The following is an 18,644-nucleotide window of genomic DNA, read 5'->3' on the forward strand; positions in this document are numbered from 1 at the left end:
TGCTCCTTGACAGGTCACGGCAGTGTGGAAAGGGATCCAGTTTGGTGAAAATGCAGCGCAGGGCCAGTTCCCCCACTGGGTTTGGGTACCTACTGCTCTTTGTGGGCCTTCCTTTGAATGTCTGCTAACGGGAAACTTCTGTTGATTTGGAAGAATACAGGAGTTTGCTAGTATATGTACACCTTTTGGAAAGGGCTTACCTAATAAATGGGTAAAGCTGCAGGGTGGATCAGTCATCCAGACTCTGACAAGAACCTATTTATATATGTTTTTAAAAGCTGTCAGTATTTGGCAAATGAAGACATTACATTGGCCATTCTGTTCCATCAAATAGCATCTTAACAAAACTGCTGGTCCAGTTACAGTGAAAGTGGATGCTTGCTCAGTAATTGAGGAGCCCCTTGGGGAGGATGGAATCTGCTTTCACGATTCACAGGTTCCATGTGGCAAATGTTTAAGGTGCTGCCAACTGGGCTGGGAAGATCCCCTGGGGTAGGGCATGGCAGTCCACTCCAGTATTCTTGCCTGGAGAATCCCATGGACAGAGGCGCCTGATGGGCTACTGTCCATGGGGTTGCAAAGAGTCAGGCACAACTGGTGACTAAGCATAACACAGCAAAACTGTGTTCCAAGAATTGTGACGGGGTCAGGCGTACAACAAAAAGACCTTCTCCCTGCTACTTGGGGAAATAGGCATCTTTGACCTAAATTGGGCTTTTCTTGCGAATTCTGTCACCTCTGTTGGGTTTCTTAACATTGGCTACTGTATGCCCAACCATGTGTTTGCAGTAAAGTGGGTGGGGAGGCTGTTACAGGCTCTAAGTGTTGGTTTTTCTACTTGGCTTATTTCTCTGCCTCTCCCCTTTGATGTCATGTTACATCACTGATTTATTTGCAAAGTGAGAACCTCATCCACCCTTTTGTTTACCTCCTTGGGATTAGAGGTTTCAGATAAAACAATGAAAGGGTCGAGTCATCTGCGTGGAAACTTTTATATCCTATACAGTCGATGTCTCAAGCTAGTAATGTGTATGATGGAAGATTCTTTGTCCTTTTCTATTTTTCCTTCCTTCTTTTCTTCTTTCTTTCTTCCTGATTTTTAGATGCCTTGTAATGAACATTGTTAGCACAAATTATGTTTGTGATGGCTATAGAATTGCTTCTAAGTAAAACAGTTTGTGAGTAATAATGTGAAAATGTACACTGTGAACAAGATGCTTTTCAATAGATAGGGGCAAGTCTTCCTTTTATTTTCATAATAGAATAGTTAAGGAGGAATCAGAGTTCCACTATAGAGTGATCTTTTGCTTTTTTGTAGTTAAAATTAATATTGGGACATTTTAAGCTGCTGAGTATTTTTAAAAAAATAAATGCAATACAAATGTCATACTTCTTTCGCTGACTTTAATCCTTTTCCATGAAGACGATTTTTTACACTTAAGATGCATGCAGATTCCAGTGTTTATCGTATATAATAGGGTCATTTGGAGAAAAGCAGCTTTAGGGCATTTGAGTGGATGAATGTGGATGTGGGTCTCAGCCCACCTCTCTGGTCAATGGTGATGGTTTAACCCGCCTGTTACTATGAGGCATGTGCCACTTACTAGGTAAAGCTGAAAACCAATCTCCATTCTTCCAGACGCTACTAAACAATGTGGCTAAAAGTGGGGGGCATTGGGATCACATGGCCTGGCTCAAATCCTGTCCCACCACACGTTAGGACTTGTTATTGAACCCCATGTATATTGAACCCCTGTGGACCTCATCTGCACATGGGGGCAATGAGATAACCTACCTTACGGATGTTGTGGAAATGAACTGGAATTGTGTATGAAGCATCTGTGGATAGAACACTTCCTGGAGACTGCAGACACTAGGTAAATGCTGCTCTGTGGTTACCTTCTTATAGCAACTCATTCTTTATAACACACCACCTTTAGAGAAGAATCTGAAGTGAATATTAAATTTCTGAAGTCCCATTGTTGTGCAGTCATAGCAAGAATGTCTTTAAATAAATTACACTTCTTTCTTGAGTGTATATAATTTACAATTAAAAAAATAATTTTGTTTGTTTATCTTTGGATGTACTGGGTCCTCACTGCTGCCTGGGCTTTTCTCTAGCTGCAATGAGCAGACGCCCCTCTTCCTTGCGGAGCGCAGGCTTCTCATTCATTGGGTGGCTTCCCTTGTTGTGGAGCACGGACTCTTGGGCGTCCAGGCTTCAGTAGTTGAGGCTCTTGGGCTCTAGAGCGCCGGCTCAGTAGTAGTTGGGGCGCACAGCCTTAGTTGCCCCATGGCATACAGGATCTTCCCAGATCAGGGATCAAACCTGTGTCCCCTGTACTGGCAGCTGGATTCTTTACCACTTTACCAGGGAAGCCCCATAGTTTACGATTTGAAAGGCACAGAAAGGTCTACAAAGTCTCACTCCACTCCTGTCCTCCAGCCATTTTCAAGAGCCTGACAGTGCTACAGTAACTAAAGACTTAAAAAAAAAAATCCCCAAATGGACAAGCATGAACACAGCAAAAGAAAGAGGAGAGGAAAGGGTAAGAGAATAGGAGAAGAGGAGAGGGGATTCAGCTGGGGTCCAAACTGCTGAGCTCTCCTGGGCCCCACAGCACCTTGGGCATTACCCTTGCTTACACTCTTCTCTGAACATTCAGAAAACTAAGATTATGGCATCCAATCCCATCACTTCATGGCAAATAGATGGGAAAACCATGGAAACAGTGACAGACTTTATTTTATTGGGCTGTAAAATCACTGCAGATGGTGACTGCAGCCATAAAATTAAAAGACGCTTGCTCCTTGGAAGAAAAGCTAAGACAATCCTAGACAGTGTATTAAAAAGCAGAGACATTACTTTGCCAACAAAGGTCCATATAGTCAGAGCTATGGTTTTTCCAGTAGTCATGTATGGATATGAGGGTTGGACCATAATGAAGGCTGAATGCTGAAGAATTGATGCTTTTGAACTGTGGTGTTGGAGAAGACTCTTGAGAGTCCCTTGGGCTGCAAGGAGATCCAACCAGGCAGTCCTAAAGGGTCAGTTCAGTTCAGTCACTCAGTCGTGTCTGACTCTTGGTGACCCCATGGACTGCAGCACGCCAGGCCTCCCTGTCCATCACCAACTCCCGGAGTTTACTCAAACTCATGTCCATTGAGTCGGTGATGCCATCCAGCCATCTCATCCTCTGTTGTCACATTTTCCTCCCGCCTTCAGTCTTTCCCAGCATCAGGGTCTTTTCAAATGCGTTAGCTCTTCACATCAGATGGCCAAAGTATCGGAGTTTAAGCTTCAAAATTAGTCCTTCCAATGAGTACTCAGGACTGATCTCCTTTAGGATGGACTGGTTGGATCTCCTTACAGTCCAAGGGGCTCTTAAAAGTCTTCTTCAACACCACAGTTCAAAAGCATCAATTCTTTGGTGCTCAGCTTTCTTTATAGTCCAACTCTCACATACATACATGACCCCTGGAAAAACCATAGCTTTGACTAGGTGGACCTTTGTTGGCAAAGTGATGTCTCTGTTTTTAATATGCTGTCTAGGTTGGTCATAGCTTTACTTCCAAGGAGCAAGTGTCTTTTAATTTCATGGCTGCAGTGACCATCTGCAGTGATTTTGGAGCGCAAAAAAGTAAAGTCTGGCACTGTTTCCACTATCTCCCCATCTATTTCCCATGAGGTGATGGGACCAAATGCCATGATCTTAGTTTTCTGAATGTAGAGCTTTAAGCCAACTTTTTCACTCTCCTCTTTCACTTTCATCAAGAGGCTTTTTAGTTCCTCTTCACTTTCTGCCATAAGGGTGGTGTCGTCTGCATATCTGAGGTTATTGATATTTCTCCTGGCAATCTTGATTCCAGCTTGTGATTCCAGCATTTCTCATGATGTACTCTGCGTATAAGTTAAATAAGCAAGTTCACTATATACAGCCTTGACGTACTCCTTTCCCTATTTGGAACCAGTCTGTTGTTCCACGTCCAGTTCTAACTGTTGCTTCCTGAACTGCATACAGGTTTCTCAAGAGGCAGGTCAGGTGGTTTGCTATTCCCGTCTCTTTAAGAATTTTTCACAGTTTGTTGTGATCCACACAGTCAAAGGCATAGTCAATAAAGCAGAAGTAGATTTTTTTTCTGGAACTCTCTTGCTTTTTTGATGATCCAGCTGATGTTGGCAATTTGATCTCTGGTTCCTCTGCCTTTTCTAAAGCCAGCTTGAACATCTGGAAGTTCATGGTTCACGTATTATTGAATCCTGGCTTGGAGAATTTTGAGCATTACTTTCCTAGTGTGTGAGATGAGTGCAATTGTGTGGTAGTTTGAGCATTCTTTGGGATTGCCTTTCTTAGGGATTGGAATGAAAACTGACCCTTTCCAGTCCTGTGGCCACTGCTGAGTTTTCCAAATTTGCTGGCATATTGAGTGCAGCACTTTCATAGCATCATCTTTCAGGATTTGAAATAGCTCAACTGGAATTCCATCACCTCCACTAGCTTTGTTCATAGTGATGCTTTCTAAGGCCCACTTGACTTCACACTTCAGGATGTCTGGCTCTAGGTGAGTGATCACACCATTGTGATTATCTGGGTCGTGAAGATCCTTTTTGTACAATTCCTCTGTGTATTCTTTGCACCTCTTCTTAGTATCTTCTGCTTCTGTTAGGTCCATACCATTTCTGTCCTTTATTCTTTGCATGAAATGTTCCCTTAGTATCTCTAATTTTCTTGAAGAGCTCTCTAGTCTTTCCCATTCTATTGTTTTCCTCTATTTCTTTGCATTGATCGCTGAGGAAGGCTTTCTTATCTCTCCTTGCTTTTCGTTGGAACTCTGCATTTAAATGGGTATATCTTTCCTTTTCTCCTTTGCTTTTTGCTTCTCTTCTTTTGACGGCTATTTGTAAGGCCTCCTCAGACAGCCATTTTGCTTTTTTGCCTTTCTTTTTCTTGGGATATCCTAAAGGATATCAATCCTGAATGTTCATTGGAAGGACTGATGCTGAAGCTGAAGCTCCTATACTTTGGCCACCTAATGCGGAGAGCCAACTCATTGGAAAAGACCCTGATGCTGGGAGAAATTGAAGGCAAGGAAAGGGGATGACAGAAGATGAGATGGTTGGATGGCATCACCAGCTCAGCAGATACAGGTTTGAGCAAGCTCCAGGAGATGGTGAAGGACAGGGAAGCCTGGCACACTGCAGTCCATGGGGTGGCAAAGAGTCGGACTTGACCGAGCGACTGAACAGCGACACCCCTCTCAGAGCACCCCATGATGTGCCCACCCCTGGGGCTCCCCGCAGAGCTTCTCAGCCGTCTTAGAGGCTTGGCGAGTGGCTTCCTGGCCTGTGCCCCAGTGTGGACACTGACAAGCTGACTTTACCCCATGGGGATGCGCTCAGGTTAGATGAGACTTCTATGTTGTCTGAATGCAAACCTTTGAGGTATTCTGGAAGATTCGGGGAGAGTCTAGAAGTTGAACTCCTCAGCTTCTCAGAACACCTGTATCCTAAACTGATTCCCTTCCCAAGGAGTTGCTACGAGGCTGTAGTTGTTTTCTGTGTTCAATCTTTTGGCGCCCCTGAAGAGTTGTGTTTGGTCAGAAAGTTCTGTGGCCTTAAGAAATCACTTTAAATGGTAAATCTGAGACAGTTGTGGAGAATGATAGGAACTTTTACTCTGCAGAGTTAGTTTTCCCATTCTAGTTTAAATGGAAACCTGGGATGGCAAATATTTACAGTTTCTGGCATTATTTTTAAGTATTTTTGTATCTGTATATTGACGTCACCCCAGTTTCAGTCCTTTGTTCTGGTTGCTACCTGGGGTTCAAGAGTAATTCAGTTTTGTCCTACCAACCTCCTGCTTATCAAGAATGTTTATTTCCTTTTTGTCCAGCCAAATTCAGTTTTTCTTTTGAAACCTAACATAAAGTCTTTTTTCTCCTTGGATCCACACTAATTATACTACTTCCCTTCTCACCTCCTGTGGTACTTATACAAAGAAACTGCGGCTTAAGGAAGGGTTATGCTCCAGACATTCCGTTTTGAGTAATTGGAAAGTACGCTAGAAATTGAAATGCATTTTCCCATTAAAAATAATAATTAGGCTCCCACAAAGGCTATTTAAAAAGTGACAACATAGGACTTAGAGAACTTTATTATTACAGAGAAGGTGAAAAGTAAAGTGGACTGCTGTGTGAACCTCTTGGGTCCAACATTTTACTGTATTCACTTATTCACCCTCTCTGTCCAGCCGTCCATCCATCCATCCACTTACCTACTTTTTTTGGCTGAACTCTTTGACATCAAGTTGTAGACAGTGTTGCATTTCACCTAAATCCCTCTGCTATCATTTTGTAGGACTGAGGACTTCCTTCCACATAACCACAACACCATCATCATAGCTAAGAAAATAAACAGTAAGTCTGTAATACTGTTTAATCCATTTTCCTGTTGTCCTCATTAGCCTTTATTGCTGTTTTAGAATTTTTATTGTTTAAAATCTGGAACCAGGTTGCCATCAGGTTTACAAACCTCATTTTGTCTTATTATTTCTAACAAAAGCTCTTTGAAGCCACATTTAGCCAAGTGCTGGGCGAGGCGAGGAGCTTTCCTGTTGAGCGTTCCTGGTATGTTGAATTCTTGGGTGCTTCCTCCTCCCTGATTTTCTCTCCCATGCTTAATGCCTGTCTCTGGATCCTGGGGTGCTCCTGCTACCCTGAGCACTCCATGTTCGCATCCTCCAGGGTGCATCTGGGGCTTCCCTGGTAGCTCAGATGGTGAAGAATTCGCCTGTAATGCAGGAGACCCTGGTTCGATTCCTGGGTCAGGAAGATCCCCTGGAGAAGGGATAGGAGGTATTCTCCAAGAAGAATATCCACTCCAGTATTCTTGCCTGGAGAATCCCATGGACAGAGGAGCGTGGTGGGCTACAGTCCGTGGGGTCACAAGGAGTCAGACACGACTGAGCGACGAAGCCCAGCGCAGGTGCATCTGGTGTCTCACGGGTATGAGCAGAAACCTCAGAGCCAGCTGTGTTTTCCAAGGGACCTCTTAGCCAAACGCACGTGTCAGTCAGGGGTTCACAGCCAGACATTGCTGATTTATGCATGTTTTTCTGAGGAAGGCTTTCCGGGCCTCCATCTGTTCCTATAGTGGGTTTTGTTGTCCAGAATCAAGTGCAGCAGAAACCAACACAACACGCTAAAGGAATTGTCCTCCAATTAAAAATAAAAAAGTGAAAATGAAAAAGAGAACCTTCCAGTATCAAGGTAGCGTTTCAAGCAATTCAGCAAGGTAAAGGTAACTGAATGGCTGTGCGCGTTGGGAGGGATTTTGTGTCATGGGTGAGTGGACTCTGGGTGGTGGGTCCTGTCTGGGTTTCCCCTTCCTGTCTTGTCACAGCTGTGGAGGGGGCGAGGGGGGTGTAGCAGCTGTCTATCTGGGAGGCCTTTGGAAACTGGTAGCTGCCTGAAGTTTCACTACAAAGTTTAGGACTTATTTATATACTGAAGTTCATTGTGTTCCAATTTCCATATACGCTCATTTGTTCTCTTCATACATTTTAAGCTTTTAAGATTTGGGCAAATGCTGTATCTCGGTCAGTGGTGCTGGGGGTGGGGTGGGGGTGTCTCTTAAGTGCTCCATGGCCTTGGTTATCTCTGTAGCCAAAAATAGAAATAATTGGAAATGATTTTATTTTGTAGAATCTGCTTTGCATTCTGCCCTTTCATTGTGTACATAATTGATTTAAACTGTGTTTCAACAATTAGCTTAATAAAGGAGGTTGTTTTTCAGGAGCTAATAGATCTTAGCTCAGCCGGAGTAGGGTTGAGAGGCCGTGTGTGAGCTGGCTTTGAGCGTTGTCCTGAAACGAGATCTGCTTGGCTTTTCCTCCAGGCGGTTACTCGTTTCCAGCTGTGTGACCCCGGGCAAGTGACAGACCCTCCCCCACCTCCAGTTCCTCTCTCTAATGAATACGCACCTCATAGGATTGTGACCCTCGAAAACCCTTGAGCCCCGTGCCCCAAGCCCCTTTGAGAGGTCTCATCGAGTATATTCATATTTGTGCAGCAGACTCAGTGGAGTAGAGTTTGTAAATAGCCTCTTATCACATCAAGTTTGGCTACCAATGAGTTTGGCAGATTGAATTTTGCTGTGAAATGCAGTATAAGACTTCTTATCTTTAGAATTTGGGGGATTTTGCCTTGTGGACACAGGAGGGTAGGTTTGTGTGGTCTACCAACCCAGAGGGAATTGTGGATGGAGCTGAAGAAGGTGGAGTATGGAGTGTCAAGAACCAGGGACATGGGCGCCAGCACATGATATTCCAGTTGACCAGGCTGAGGCACAGAGAGGTGAATCACAGAGGCAGCCAGGGAAGAGCTGGAGGAAGAAAAACCCCTTTTTAGAGAAATGCAGATTTTGCCCTGCTAGTCAGTGATGTAGTCCAAAAATAGGCTGCTTTTGGGTCCTGTGATTTGAATGTTTTTGCTGGAAAAAAAAAAAAAAAATTAGGGTGTGTGAGTGTGTTTAAAAGCAATGTTCCAACCAAGCTGGGTAGGCTATCTACTTTCCAGCCAAGTCCTTTTCTCCCATCACAGAGTTGTTGGGTCACCCAAGCTTCTGAGAACGTGCCCCTTTCCTGATAGACTTGCTATCAGAACCATCAAAATGCTCTTGGCCCTGGCTGGAATGAAGCTGCTTGGGAGGAGTCATGAGGGCTTCCTTATCTGGAGTCTCAGGCTATCACCGTCTTCCTCATTATTTTAGCAACCCTTACGTTATGCCCACTGGGTTTGAGGAATGCCATTTCTGCGCCATTGCTTCTCAGCTCCTGTTACCATTGGGGTCAGTTGGAAACTTGTATTACTTGGAAACCAGGCTAGAAAACTGCTTTTGATTTTGGGGGGTTGACTTTGAGCCATTCCTCATACCTCTTCCTCCGTTTCTTGCCTTCTTTTGTGACTTTGTCAACAGGATCTTGGCAAAACTCAATACTATTGTGTCCTCAAAATACAATGAATTAAGACAACCTGACTGGGTCTAGGAAAAACACAAAGGATTTTGACAACCCCTGGCTTTTGTTGGACATGACTTACTTGTGATGTTATGGAAGGGAATCATGTTTATCAGTAAGAGCTGAGACACTCCCCGTTTCAATGGCTGTTGGTGTGTGTGGAGGATACTAAAGATGAGGTGATGGGCTTGTTTTGAAGAGGCTGAGGGACCTAAGGTTGTGGCCTGTATAAGATGAGCTGTGATTTGGGAATTGGGTAGGAGCTCAGAGATGGAGGACAGATTCAGTTTTACACTTGTTCATCCAGGAAACTGCCCAGGGGTCTGGTAGTAGGCATTTTCAAAGCATCCTACTTCCTGCTGTACTAATTGGAACTCAGTTTTGAGATCTGGGGAGCCTTTGACCTCAGTTGTGAAATATGAGAGCAAAGCAGCATTTCGCATTTTAACAGAAGAGTTGGTAAAGGATGACCTCAGGGCAGGGAGGAGGAAGCAGCGTCCATGCAGGCAGGATCCAGACTGCCGGGCATGAATCTAGGTGCTGCCGTGTAGTAGCAACGTGACCTTGAGAAGACTGTGAGCCTTCTGTGCTTCCTTTCCCATCTGTAGCATGGGGAGAATACCCGTAGCTGTGGCCGAAGTTTGCTTTGAAGAGTCAATGCTTAGCTTAGTGGTGGCTTGTATATGCTCCATAAGTGTGCTGGTGGTAGTTCTTGTTGCTGGTAATAGAGCAGTAACAGACCAGTCTGAGCGAGACTTCCAGCACTTCTAGACCTCTTCTACCTTAAACCAACCTCTTCCTTCCTCCGTTTTGGCCTGCACTCCTTTCTGACCCTGATCCCTGGTGTCTGATTCCCTTGGGTCTCTTGTTTTTCTTTCCTGCTCCGGTGGCCCTCCCGCATGGGTTAGCCCAGGTGTAGATTTGGGGTGTCCATCTCAGCTGTGCCCCGAATGCCTTTGCAGGCCTCTCCCATTCCTGCAGACTCTCCACTAAGCCTCACCATCCCCTCAGGCCCCTTATTCTTCCCTGGGGTCTCAACAGATGCCATCTCTTACCTTCAGAGACAGTGGAGGCTCCCATTTGTGGTCCTTCCGCCCACCCTAAAGGACTCACTCGTGGACCCCCTGCCTCTGGAGGACAAGGTGTCCTTTTACCTGTTCGAGTTTTTAATCCACCTCCTTCCTTCTTACGGAAATCATCTCCTCCAGGTCCTCAAGGTCATCACTCTACACACCGTCTCAGACTCTCCTTTTGGCTCCTTTTCTGCTGCCTGTAAAGAAACACTCTGCTTTCAGTCATTAAAAAAAAATTCCAGGGATTTCCTTGGCAGTCCAGTGGTTAGGACCTCACACGTTTACTGCCGGGGCCCGGCCCAACCCTAGGCTGGGGAAGTTAAGATCCCGTGTGCCATGCAGTGCAGCTGGGAAAAAAAAAAATTCAAAAAGGCAAAGAAAAATTTCTTCCCCTCATGCTGAAGGTGAACTCCCTTACCCTTAAATGCTCAGATCGAGCTTCTCGAAAGAGCAAGCTGAGCTGTTTCTGCTCCTCAGCCCAGGGAATCTAGTCTTCCCTTCTGTCTATGAAAAACCGCTCCCTCCAAGGCCATAAAGATCTCCCACTGAATGGTGTTTCTTTCCTGTTTTATTGTATTTATTTTTTCATTTTATGTATGATGTATGTATGTGCTTTAGGATTTTACTTTAAGAAACTATGGAGAAATAGGTAGCAAAGCACAACAAGGGGATAGTTAAAAAAAAAAAATTACAAGTTGCTTCCTAAGTCAGCAGTTAAAGATTTTCCATGTGTTCTTATGCAAACTTCTACGTGGCCCAATTTGTCTTCAGTTTTTCTCAATTCTCTTTCGAAAGATTCTTCTTAGGGTGTTTCTTTTTTCTTTTTATTTGTTTATTTTATTTTATTTTTTTTTTACTGTGGTAAGAACACTTAAAATGAGAATTACCCTCTTAACAAATTTTTAAGTGCACAATGCAGTATTGTTAGCTAAGGGCGCAATGCTGTCCAGCAAATATCTGGGATTTATTCCTCTTGCATAACTGAAACTTAATCCCCATTGAATAGCAGTACCGTTTCTCCCTGCCCCTGGCTCCTGGAAACCACCATGCTGCTCTTTCTGTGAATCTGACTATTTTAGATAATCTCACATAAGTGGAATCCTGCAGTAATCATCCTTCTGCGACTGGCTTGTTTCACTTGGCCTGATGTCTTCTTGAGAGTCCCTTGGATAGCAAGGAGATCAAACTAGTCAATCTTAAAGGAAATCAACCCTGAATATTGATTGGAAGGACTGATGCGGAAGCGGAAGCTCCAATATTTTGGCTACCTGATGAGAAGAACTGACTCATTTGAAAAGACCCTGATGCTGGGACAGATTAAAGACAGGAGGAGAAGGGGACAACAGAGGATGAGATGGCTGGATGGCATCACTGACTTTGGGGACATGAGTTTGAGCAAACTCCAGGAGATAGTGGAGGACAGGGAAGCCTGGTGTGCTGCAGTCTGTGGGGTTGCAAAGAGACGGAGATGAATTAGTGACTGAACAACCCCAACAACAATGACAACAATGTCTTCTAGTCCATTTTTGTTGCCTTTATGGTGAGATTTCCTCCTTTTTAAAAAAGCTGAATGGGATCTGATTATATGTACATGTCACATTTCTTTATCAGCTCAAAGATCCGAACATTTAGGTTGTTCCTTTCGTGTGGCTACCGTAAATAATGCTGTGAAGAGCGTGACAGTGCAAATCTGTCTTCAAGATCCTATTTCAGTTCTTTTGGATAGACACCCAGAAATGGGGCTGCTGGGTCATGTGGTAATTCTATTCTTGTTGTTGTTGTTGTTGTTTTGAGAAACCTCTATTTTACACAGTGGCTGCACCATTTTACATTTCCTTCCTATTTTAGTTGCTCTCTCCTGAAGCATCTCACCTAGCTGACTGCTCATTCCTTCTGGAAACTCCTTCGTGTTCCAAGCTAGAGTCCTGGCTTCTCTTCCTAGTTCCTCATGGAGTGGATCCAGTTGCTCAGTGGGTATTTCCATCTGAAGGGCCCCTGCTTACCTCTATCACTACATGTTCAAAACTACACATGGAGTATTGTCTTCTCCGTGCAAGTACATTAGCGTATATGCTAATACATGCTAGGGCCCCTGTAACAAAACACCTCACACTGGGTGACTTAGAAAGGAGCAATTCTTGTCTTATTGTTCTGGAGGCTGGAACTCCGAGGTGAGGCCAGCAGGGTTGCTCTTTCCGAGGGCTGTGAGGATCTGTCTGTTCCACGTTTCTGTTGTGGATTCTGGTGGTTTGCTGGCAATCCTGGTGTTCCTCGGCTTCTCCAAAGCATCACTCTAATCTCTGTCTTCACGTGATGTTTTCGCTTTGTGCTCGTCTGCCTCCAAATTTCCTTTTTTTTTTTAAAGGACAACAGCCATGTGGGACTAGGGTCTACCCTAAACACTTCATTTTAACTCAATTACCTTTGTAAAAAGACCCCGTATCCTAATATGGTCACGTTCTCACATACTTGGGGTTAGGACTTCCACACATGTATTGGGCATGAGGCAAAATTCAACCCATAGCACCATTCAAACTTGATTTTTTTCCCAGATATTTTTCATCTCAGCGAATGGCACCAGTCAGTGTTCACTGTGTTACTCATGCAGATGCTTGGGCATTATCCTTATCAAGGCACTTGCACTTCTGTTACCTTAGGGTCCAGAGGTTACAGAATTTGGAAGCACAATTTTGAAATAGGAACCATAGGATCCAACAAGTTTACAAAGGGATCAGTGATCTATGACTCAAATGGCTCACAACCTCTGCTCTATATCTTTTTTTTTCTTTAAAGTGTCTACCACCTTGGTACGTATGTAATACATATGTAAGAATTTTAAAAAATTACAGAAAAGCATAGAAATATAATTAATTATTAACCTATTATCCAATTACCAAGAATCACTTACTATTTTGGTTATTTCTTCGTGTAGTTTATATCTTCATGTACTTTGTTGTTTTTTTTTTTACTAGTTTGATCCTACAGTATGTACAGTTTTTGAATCCATCTTTTAAAATTCAATATTAGATTATAAGTATGTCCCTATATCGTCACAAAATCTTCATGAATAGTTTTAAATGGTGCATATTATTCCATCAAATGGATAGACAATGGTTGACTTAGATATTTTATTATTATCCCATTGTCAAACATGCAGTTGTTGCTGTTTTTTGACTTTTTATAAATAATGTTACAACAACCTTTGCTATTAATTTGGACTCAGTGCTTTTCAGAATTCAGATATGAGTCAGCTAAGGATGAAGAAAAAAGATGGATGTGGTGTCTCTAAGCAGATTATTAGTGTAAACTGAAGAAACATTAAGCCTACCTAAGTTAACCAGTATCTTAGGCATTAATTGTGAATAGTTACTTTGTGATTTAAAAGTTATTCTTAAATTGCTGAGGTAGATAACAGAGATTCTCCAGTCAACATTTTGCTCTTTAATGATTCTTTGTAGTCTATAACAGGGCTGTACAATATAACTTCTTGTTGTTCACTGGTTCAGTCGCCTCTGACTCTTTGTGACCCCATGAACTGCAGCAGGCCTGGCTTCCCTGTCCTTCACCATCTCCTGAGTTTGCTTGAACTCATGTCCGTTGAGTCAATGATGCCATCCAATCATCTCATCCTCTGTCACTGCCTTCTCCTCTTGCCCTCAATCTTTCCCAGCATCAGGGTCTTTGTCAATGAGTCAGCTCTTTGCATCAGGTGGCCAAAGTATTGGAGCTTCAGCTTCAGCATCAGTCCTTCCAATGAATATTCAGGGTTGATTTCCTTTAGGATTGACTCGTTGAGAGTCCCTTGGACTGCAAGGAGATCAGTTTTCTCCAGTACCACACTTCGAAAGCACCAATTCTTCGGTGCTCAGCCTTCTTTATGGTCTAACTCTCACATCCATACTTGACTATTGGAAAGACCATAGCTTTGACTGTATGTACCTTTGTCAGCAAAGTGATGTCTCTGGTTTTTAATACACTGTCTAGGTTCGTCATAGCTTTTCTTCCAAGGAGCAAGCGTCTTTTAATTTTGTGGCTGCAGTCACCATATGCAGTGATTTTGGAGCCCAAGAAAATAAAATCTGCCACTGTTCACACTTTTTCCCCACTTTTTGTCATGGAGTGATGGAAATGGAGGCCATGATCTTAGTTTTTTGAATGTTGAGCTTTAAGCCAGCTTTCCACTCTCCTCTTTTACCTTTATCTAGAGGCTCTTGGGATGTTGGAAATGTTCTTTATCTGACTTGTCTAATATGAACCAGTTAGCCACATATGACTGTTGAGCATTTGAAATGTGGTTAGTCCACCTAAGGAACTGAATTTTAAATTTTATCTATTTGTAATTTACTTAAATTTAAATTGCTATTTGTGGTTAGTGATTACGGTATTGGGTAGTGCAGTTCTATCAAGATAATAACTAAACACTTCTATATGCTGTGCTTAGTCTCTCAGTCATATCTGACTCTTTGCAGCTCCATGGAATGTAGCCCAACAGGTTGCTCTGTCCATGGGGATTCTCTAGGCAAGAATACTGGAGTGGGTTGCCATGCCCTCCTCCAGGGGATCTTCCCAACCCAGGGATCGAACCCAGGTTTCCTGCATTGCAAGCGGATTCTTTACCACCTGAGTGCAGGGAAGCCCAAGAATAAACACTCTAATAGTGCTTATCTTTTCCTAAATACTCTAATGTGTGTGATCCTCACTATAAATTTAACAAATAGTCTCCCAGTTACTTGGCTATATAAAAAGTTGCCACAAAACTTAGTGGCTTAAAACAATGACTGCCAAAGATTTGGGGCAACGTTTTGAAATCATTGTAGAAAGGTACAATCGTTTTGATTCCATTTTACAGATGAGGAAATTGAGAACAGAGCAGTTAAAAAACTTATTCAAGGTGACATGCCTAGTTAGTGGCCAAGCAATTATTTATGCTAGCCAGTCTGACCTTTCAGCTACAGTGCATCTCTGTAATTCATGTTTCACTAATTTAGAGTCATATCTTCCTCAGCTTTTTCCATGGTGTGATAATTATGAGATTAAATGACTGACACCTGTCTGTAAATCACAAACTTTCAATTCATAGTATTTTCAAGTGTTTCCTAGAGGTCAAATTAATGATGAACACACATTCTTAACCACCTGATTCAGGACGAGCTGCTTGGTTTCAATTCTGAGCCCCCGTTTTCGTTCCTGTTTCTGCTGCTCCCTAAACAGAATTTACCACTTCCAGATTGAAACCGACCATGATTCTGAGTAAAACTCTTTCAGTCTTAGCATGTTGCCTGCTTTATCTATTCCTGTTGCATGGAATATGTTTTTTAAAAGGAATTAATAAATAAAATGCTTAGAATTACTAAGGGAGTTAAATATTTCTGGTTTTTACTGAAATTAAGTCTTGATATTAAACCCTAATTTGGATGTTTGCATATATTTAGGGAAGTGTGTGTGTGTACTCTTTTTTATTCATTCATCCATTTATTAATTATATTCTTGGGAGAGAAATCAGAATAAATATGTAGCTTATCCCCGAATTCTAGAGGTTTCATGATAATATAAAGAATGCCACCTTTTACAAAACCTGAGAAACCAGCAGTTTCCTTTCATGGGCAGAGATAATGGTTATTTCCATCTGAAAGTGAGACAGCCCTCTGTTTGATATTGTTTTCTGCAGTGATGAAATGTGGTCATTTCACACCTGGTATTTTGTCCTCATGTGACCATTACAATACAGTTCTTTTTTTCCCCCACCAAAATATTCTCAAGAGAGTTTATAGTTAAATGCATCTAGATTTCTGGTTTCTGGGTTTCTTAAGCAATATGCGTAAATCTCTGTGATGCAGAAAACCTCATTGTATCACTTCAGAATCTGAGTACCCCAAATAATGAGACTTCACTTCAGTCAAACCCCACATTTTCCTTTAGTCCTCATCCTTCCTGACGTCACTTCCTTGGTGTGATAACTCCCTTTTCATCTTGTGTGTGTGAATTGATACTTGGCTGAATTTCCACACAGTCGGCTCTTTCTCCGTTATCTTAACTGGCAGAATCTTATGATTGTACGAGCTGGGCTCCCTCCTTCGTGGAGGTGACTCAGTTCCCTGTATATCCTGGCACGCTCGTGGGCCCAGATATCTAGCTGCTTCTGGTGGAAGTCCATGTGGAACTTTCACTTGTCCAGAAGCAAATGGCTCCTTCTCCGCCATAGAGGCCCCCTTCCCAGCTGCACTGTTTCTGAGGTCATAAAACAGGTCCCCACTGTTCCTGTTTCTTTTAGTGCCCCATGCAGACCTTCTCCCAGTCTCTCACACCTGCCCAGGTGTTCACTTATTTAGCGCCTGTTTCCAGCATCACCCCACAGGCTCCACGTTGGCACTGGTCATGCTATCTTGTTTTCCATTCTTTATCCAGCTCCCAGCTGGTGCTTTTCATAGAACAGTCATGCCATAAATGATCATTTGTTGGTAAGCAGACACGCAAATGCACATGCTTTCTTTTTTATATGTGTGCCCCTAGGCCCCAAACCTGATGCGTCCTGGATTTGTCTCTCTTTTTTCACACACTAGGTCAGTCAGTTTACTATATCTTTCTGGGACATATGCTCCTTGAGGACAAGGGTCTTTTGTTTTGCTCAGTGGTAAGTCACAAATGCCTAAAGTGATGCCTGTTGTGTAGTTGAGCATTTGCTTTCTTGTAGCAATGGTTCTAGATGTTTTATGTGTATTCATTTATTTCACCTTCATAACAAGCCTCGAGGGGTGGGTTGGGTACTATTAGTATGTCTGTTCATAAGAAACCAAGGCATGGAGATTAAGTTGTTGCCCAGAGTCACACGGCTGCAAAGTGGTGGAGCTGGGACTTGACCCCAAGTCTCCTGAGTCTGTGCTTTTAGCTGCTAAGGACTCTGCTGTGATACCACCTAATGATGGTGTGTGTCCTCTGTGTGGACCCTTTGCTGAAACTCTGTGCATTCACTCCACGATGTATAGGTAATCTCACGGATGAAGAAGCAGAGGCTGGCTTGGAGAGCTTAAAAAAAAAAAAAAATTACCCCAAGGTGGCCCCGATTATGAGTAGCAGGGTCAGGATAGGAGCTCAAGCCCATGTGCCTGTCCTGCCGGACCTGCCAGCCTCTGCCTGGCCTGTGGTTTTGGAAGCAGATTCACATTTAACAGGAACATTTCCCAAGGTTGTCAGATGTTCCTTGTCTCCAGCAGACATCTGATGCGGCTGTGTATGTTTCTTCCTCAGATCATAGCGGCAGCCATCCGTTACCCTCCAAAACCGAGACGACGCCCTCGCCCACGAACAACACTGGGAATGGACACCCGGAATATATCGCGTATGCCCTTGTCCCTGTGTTCTTCGTCATGGGTCTCTTTGGCGTCCTCATTTGCCACCTGCTTAAGAAGAAGGGCTATCGATGTACAACAGAAGCTGAGCAAGATGTTGAAGGAGAAAAGGTTGAAAAGATAGGTAAAAATCTGGATTATTTTTTTTGTGGGAATGGGAGTGCAGACAATTTTTTAATAAGAAATGAGTCATGTATGTTTTCTGTCTCTGTAAGGCAAATGATCCATCTTTTTTCATCAAAATATATTTGATGTAATAACATTACGTAAATTTAAAGTGTGCAACACGTTATTCCAGTGCATTTATATATTGTAATATGATTACAATTGTAGTGATGTTTAACACCTCTATCACATAATTGTCAGTTGTTTTTGGGGTAGGAATCATTCAATTGTAGTCTGTCTCCAAGTTTGATAATTATAGTACAGAAAAGGCAGAGGAACCAGTGATCAAATTGCCAACATCTATTAGATCATAGCAAAAGAGAATTCCAGAAAAACATCTATTTCTTCTCATTGACTACTTGATCAATGGATCTTCTTTATCCATTTATTCTTTGATGGACATTAGGATGTTTCCATATCTTGGCTAGTTTGAATAATTCTGCAGTAAACATAGGAGTGCATATATCTTTCCACTTTCACTTCCTGTTTTCATTTCCTTTGGGTATGTACCCAGAAATGGAATTGCTGGATCATATGATCTATTTTTAATTTTTTGAGGAATGTCCATATTGTTTTCCATAGCGGCAGTTCCAATTTATGTTTCCACCAACTGTGCACAAGGGTTCCCTTTTCTCTATACCCCCAGCAACACTTACAAAATGACCCATCTTAAAGGCAAATACTGTGGTGTAGCATCATTGTAAATATTATAGGAACCACACCTAGAGTTAGAAACTTTGCTTTCATTTATTAAATAACTACTAAGTCATTTACTCTTATTTATCTTGTGGCCTTAGACAAGTTAATATGCTCTAAATCACCGTTTAACTTAAATTTAATTTTATTAATTTCATTAAAATTTTAATTTAAATGAGGATAGCAATCTTCACCTTGTAAGAGTATTGTGAAATTAGAGAGAAGATACATTTGGTGTTTGTCACAAATGGCACTCAGTATATTTTAACCACTGGGCTTCCTGGCTCAGATGGTGAAGAATCCACCTGCAGTGCTGGTAGACACAGGAGACTAGGGTTGGGTCCCTG

General features: G+C 42.6%; 1 protein-coding gene across 1 annotated transcript in view; it reads left to right on the forward strand.

Moving 5' to 3' along the window:
* Positions 1-18,644, forward strand: part of RELL1 (RELT like 1) — a 75,710-nt gene that overhangs the window by 22,041 nt on the left and 35,025 nt on the right. Inside the window, exon 2 of the mRNA XM_043438412.1 lies at positions 17,336-17,560. Coding sequence (XP_043294347.1) covers positions 17,336-17,560 — 225 coding nt within the window. The remainder of the gene's footprint in view (positions 1-17,335; positions 17,561-18,644) is intronic.

Source organism: Cervus canadensis, chromosome 19 (assembly GCF_019320065.1).
Source record: "Cervus canadensis isolate Bull #8, Minnesota chromosome 19, ASM1932006v1, whole genome shotgun sequence".
Taxonomy (NCBI): domain Eukaryota; kingdom Metazoa; phylum Chordata; class Mammalia; order Artiodactyla; family Cervidae; genus Cervus; species Cervus canadensis.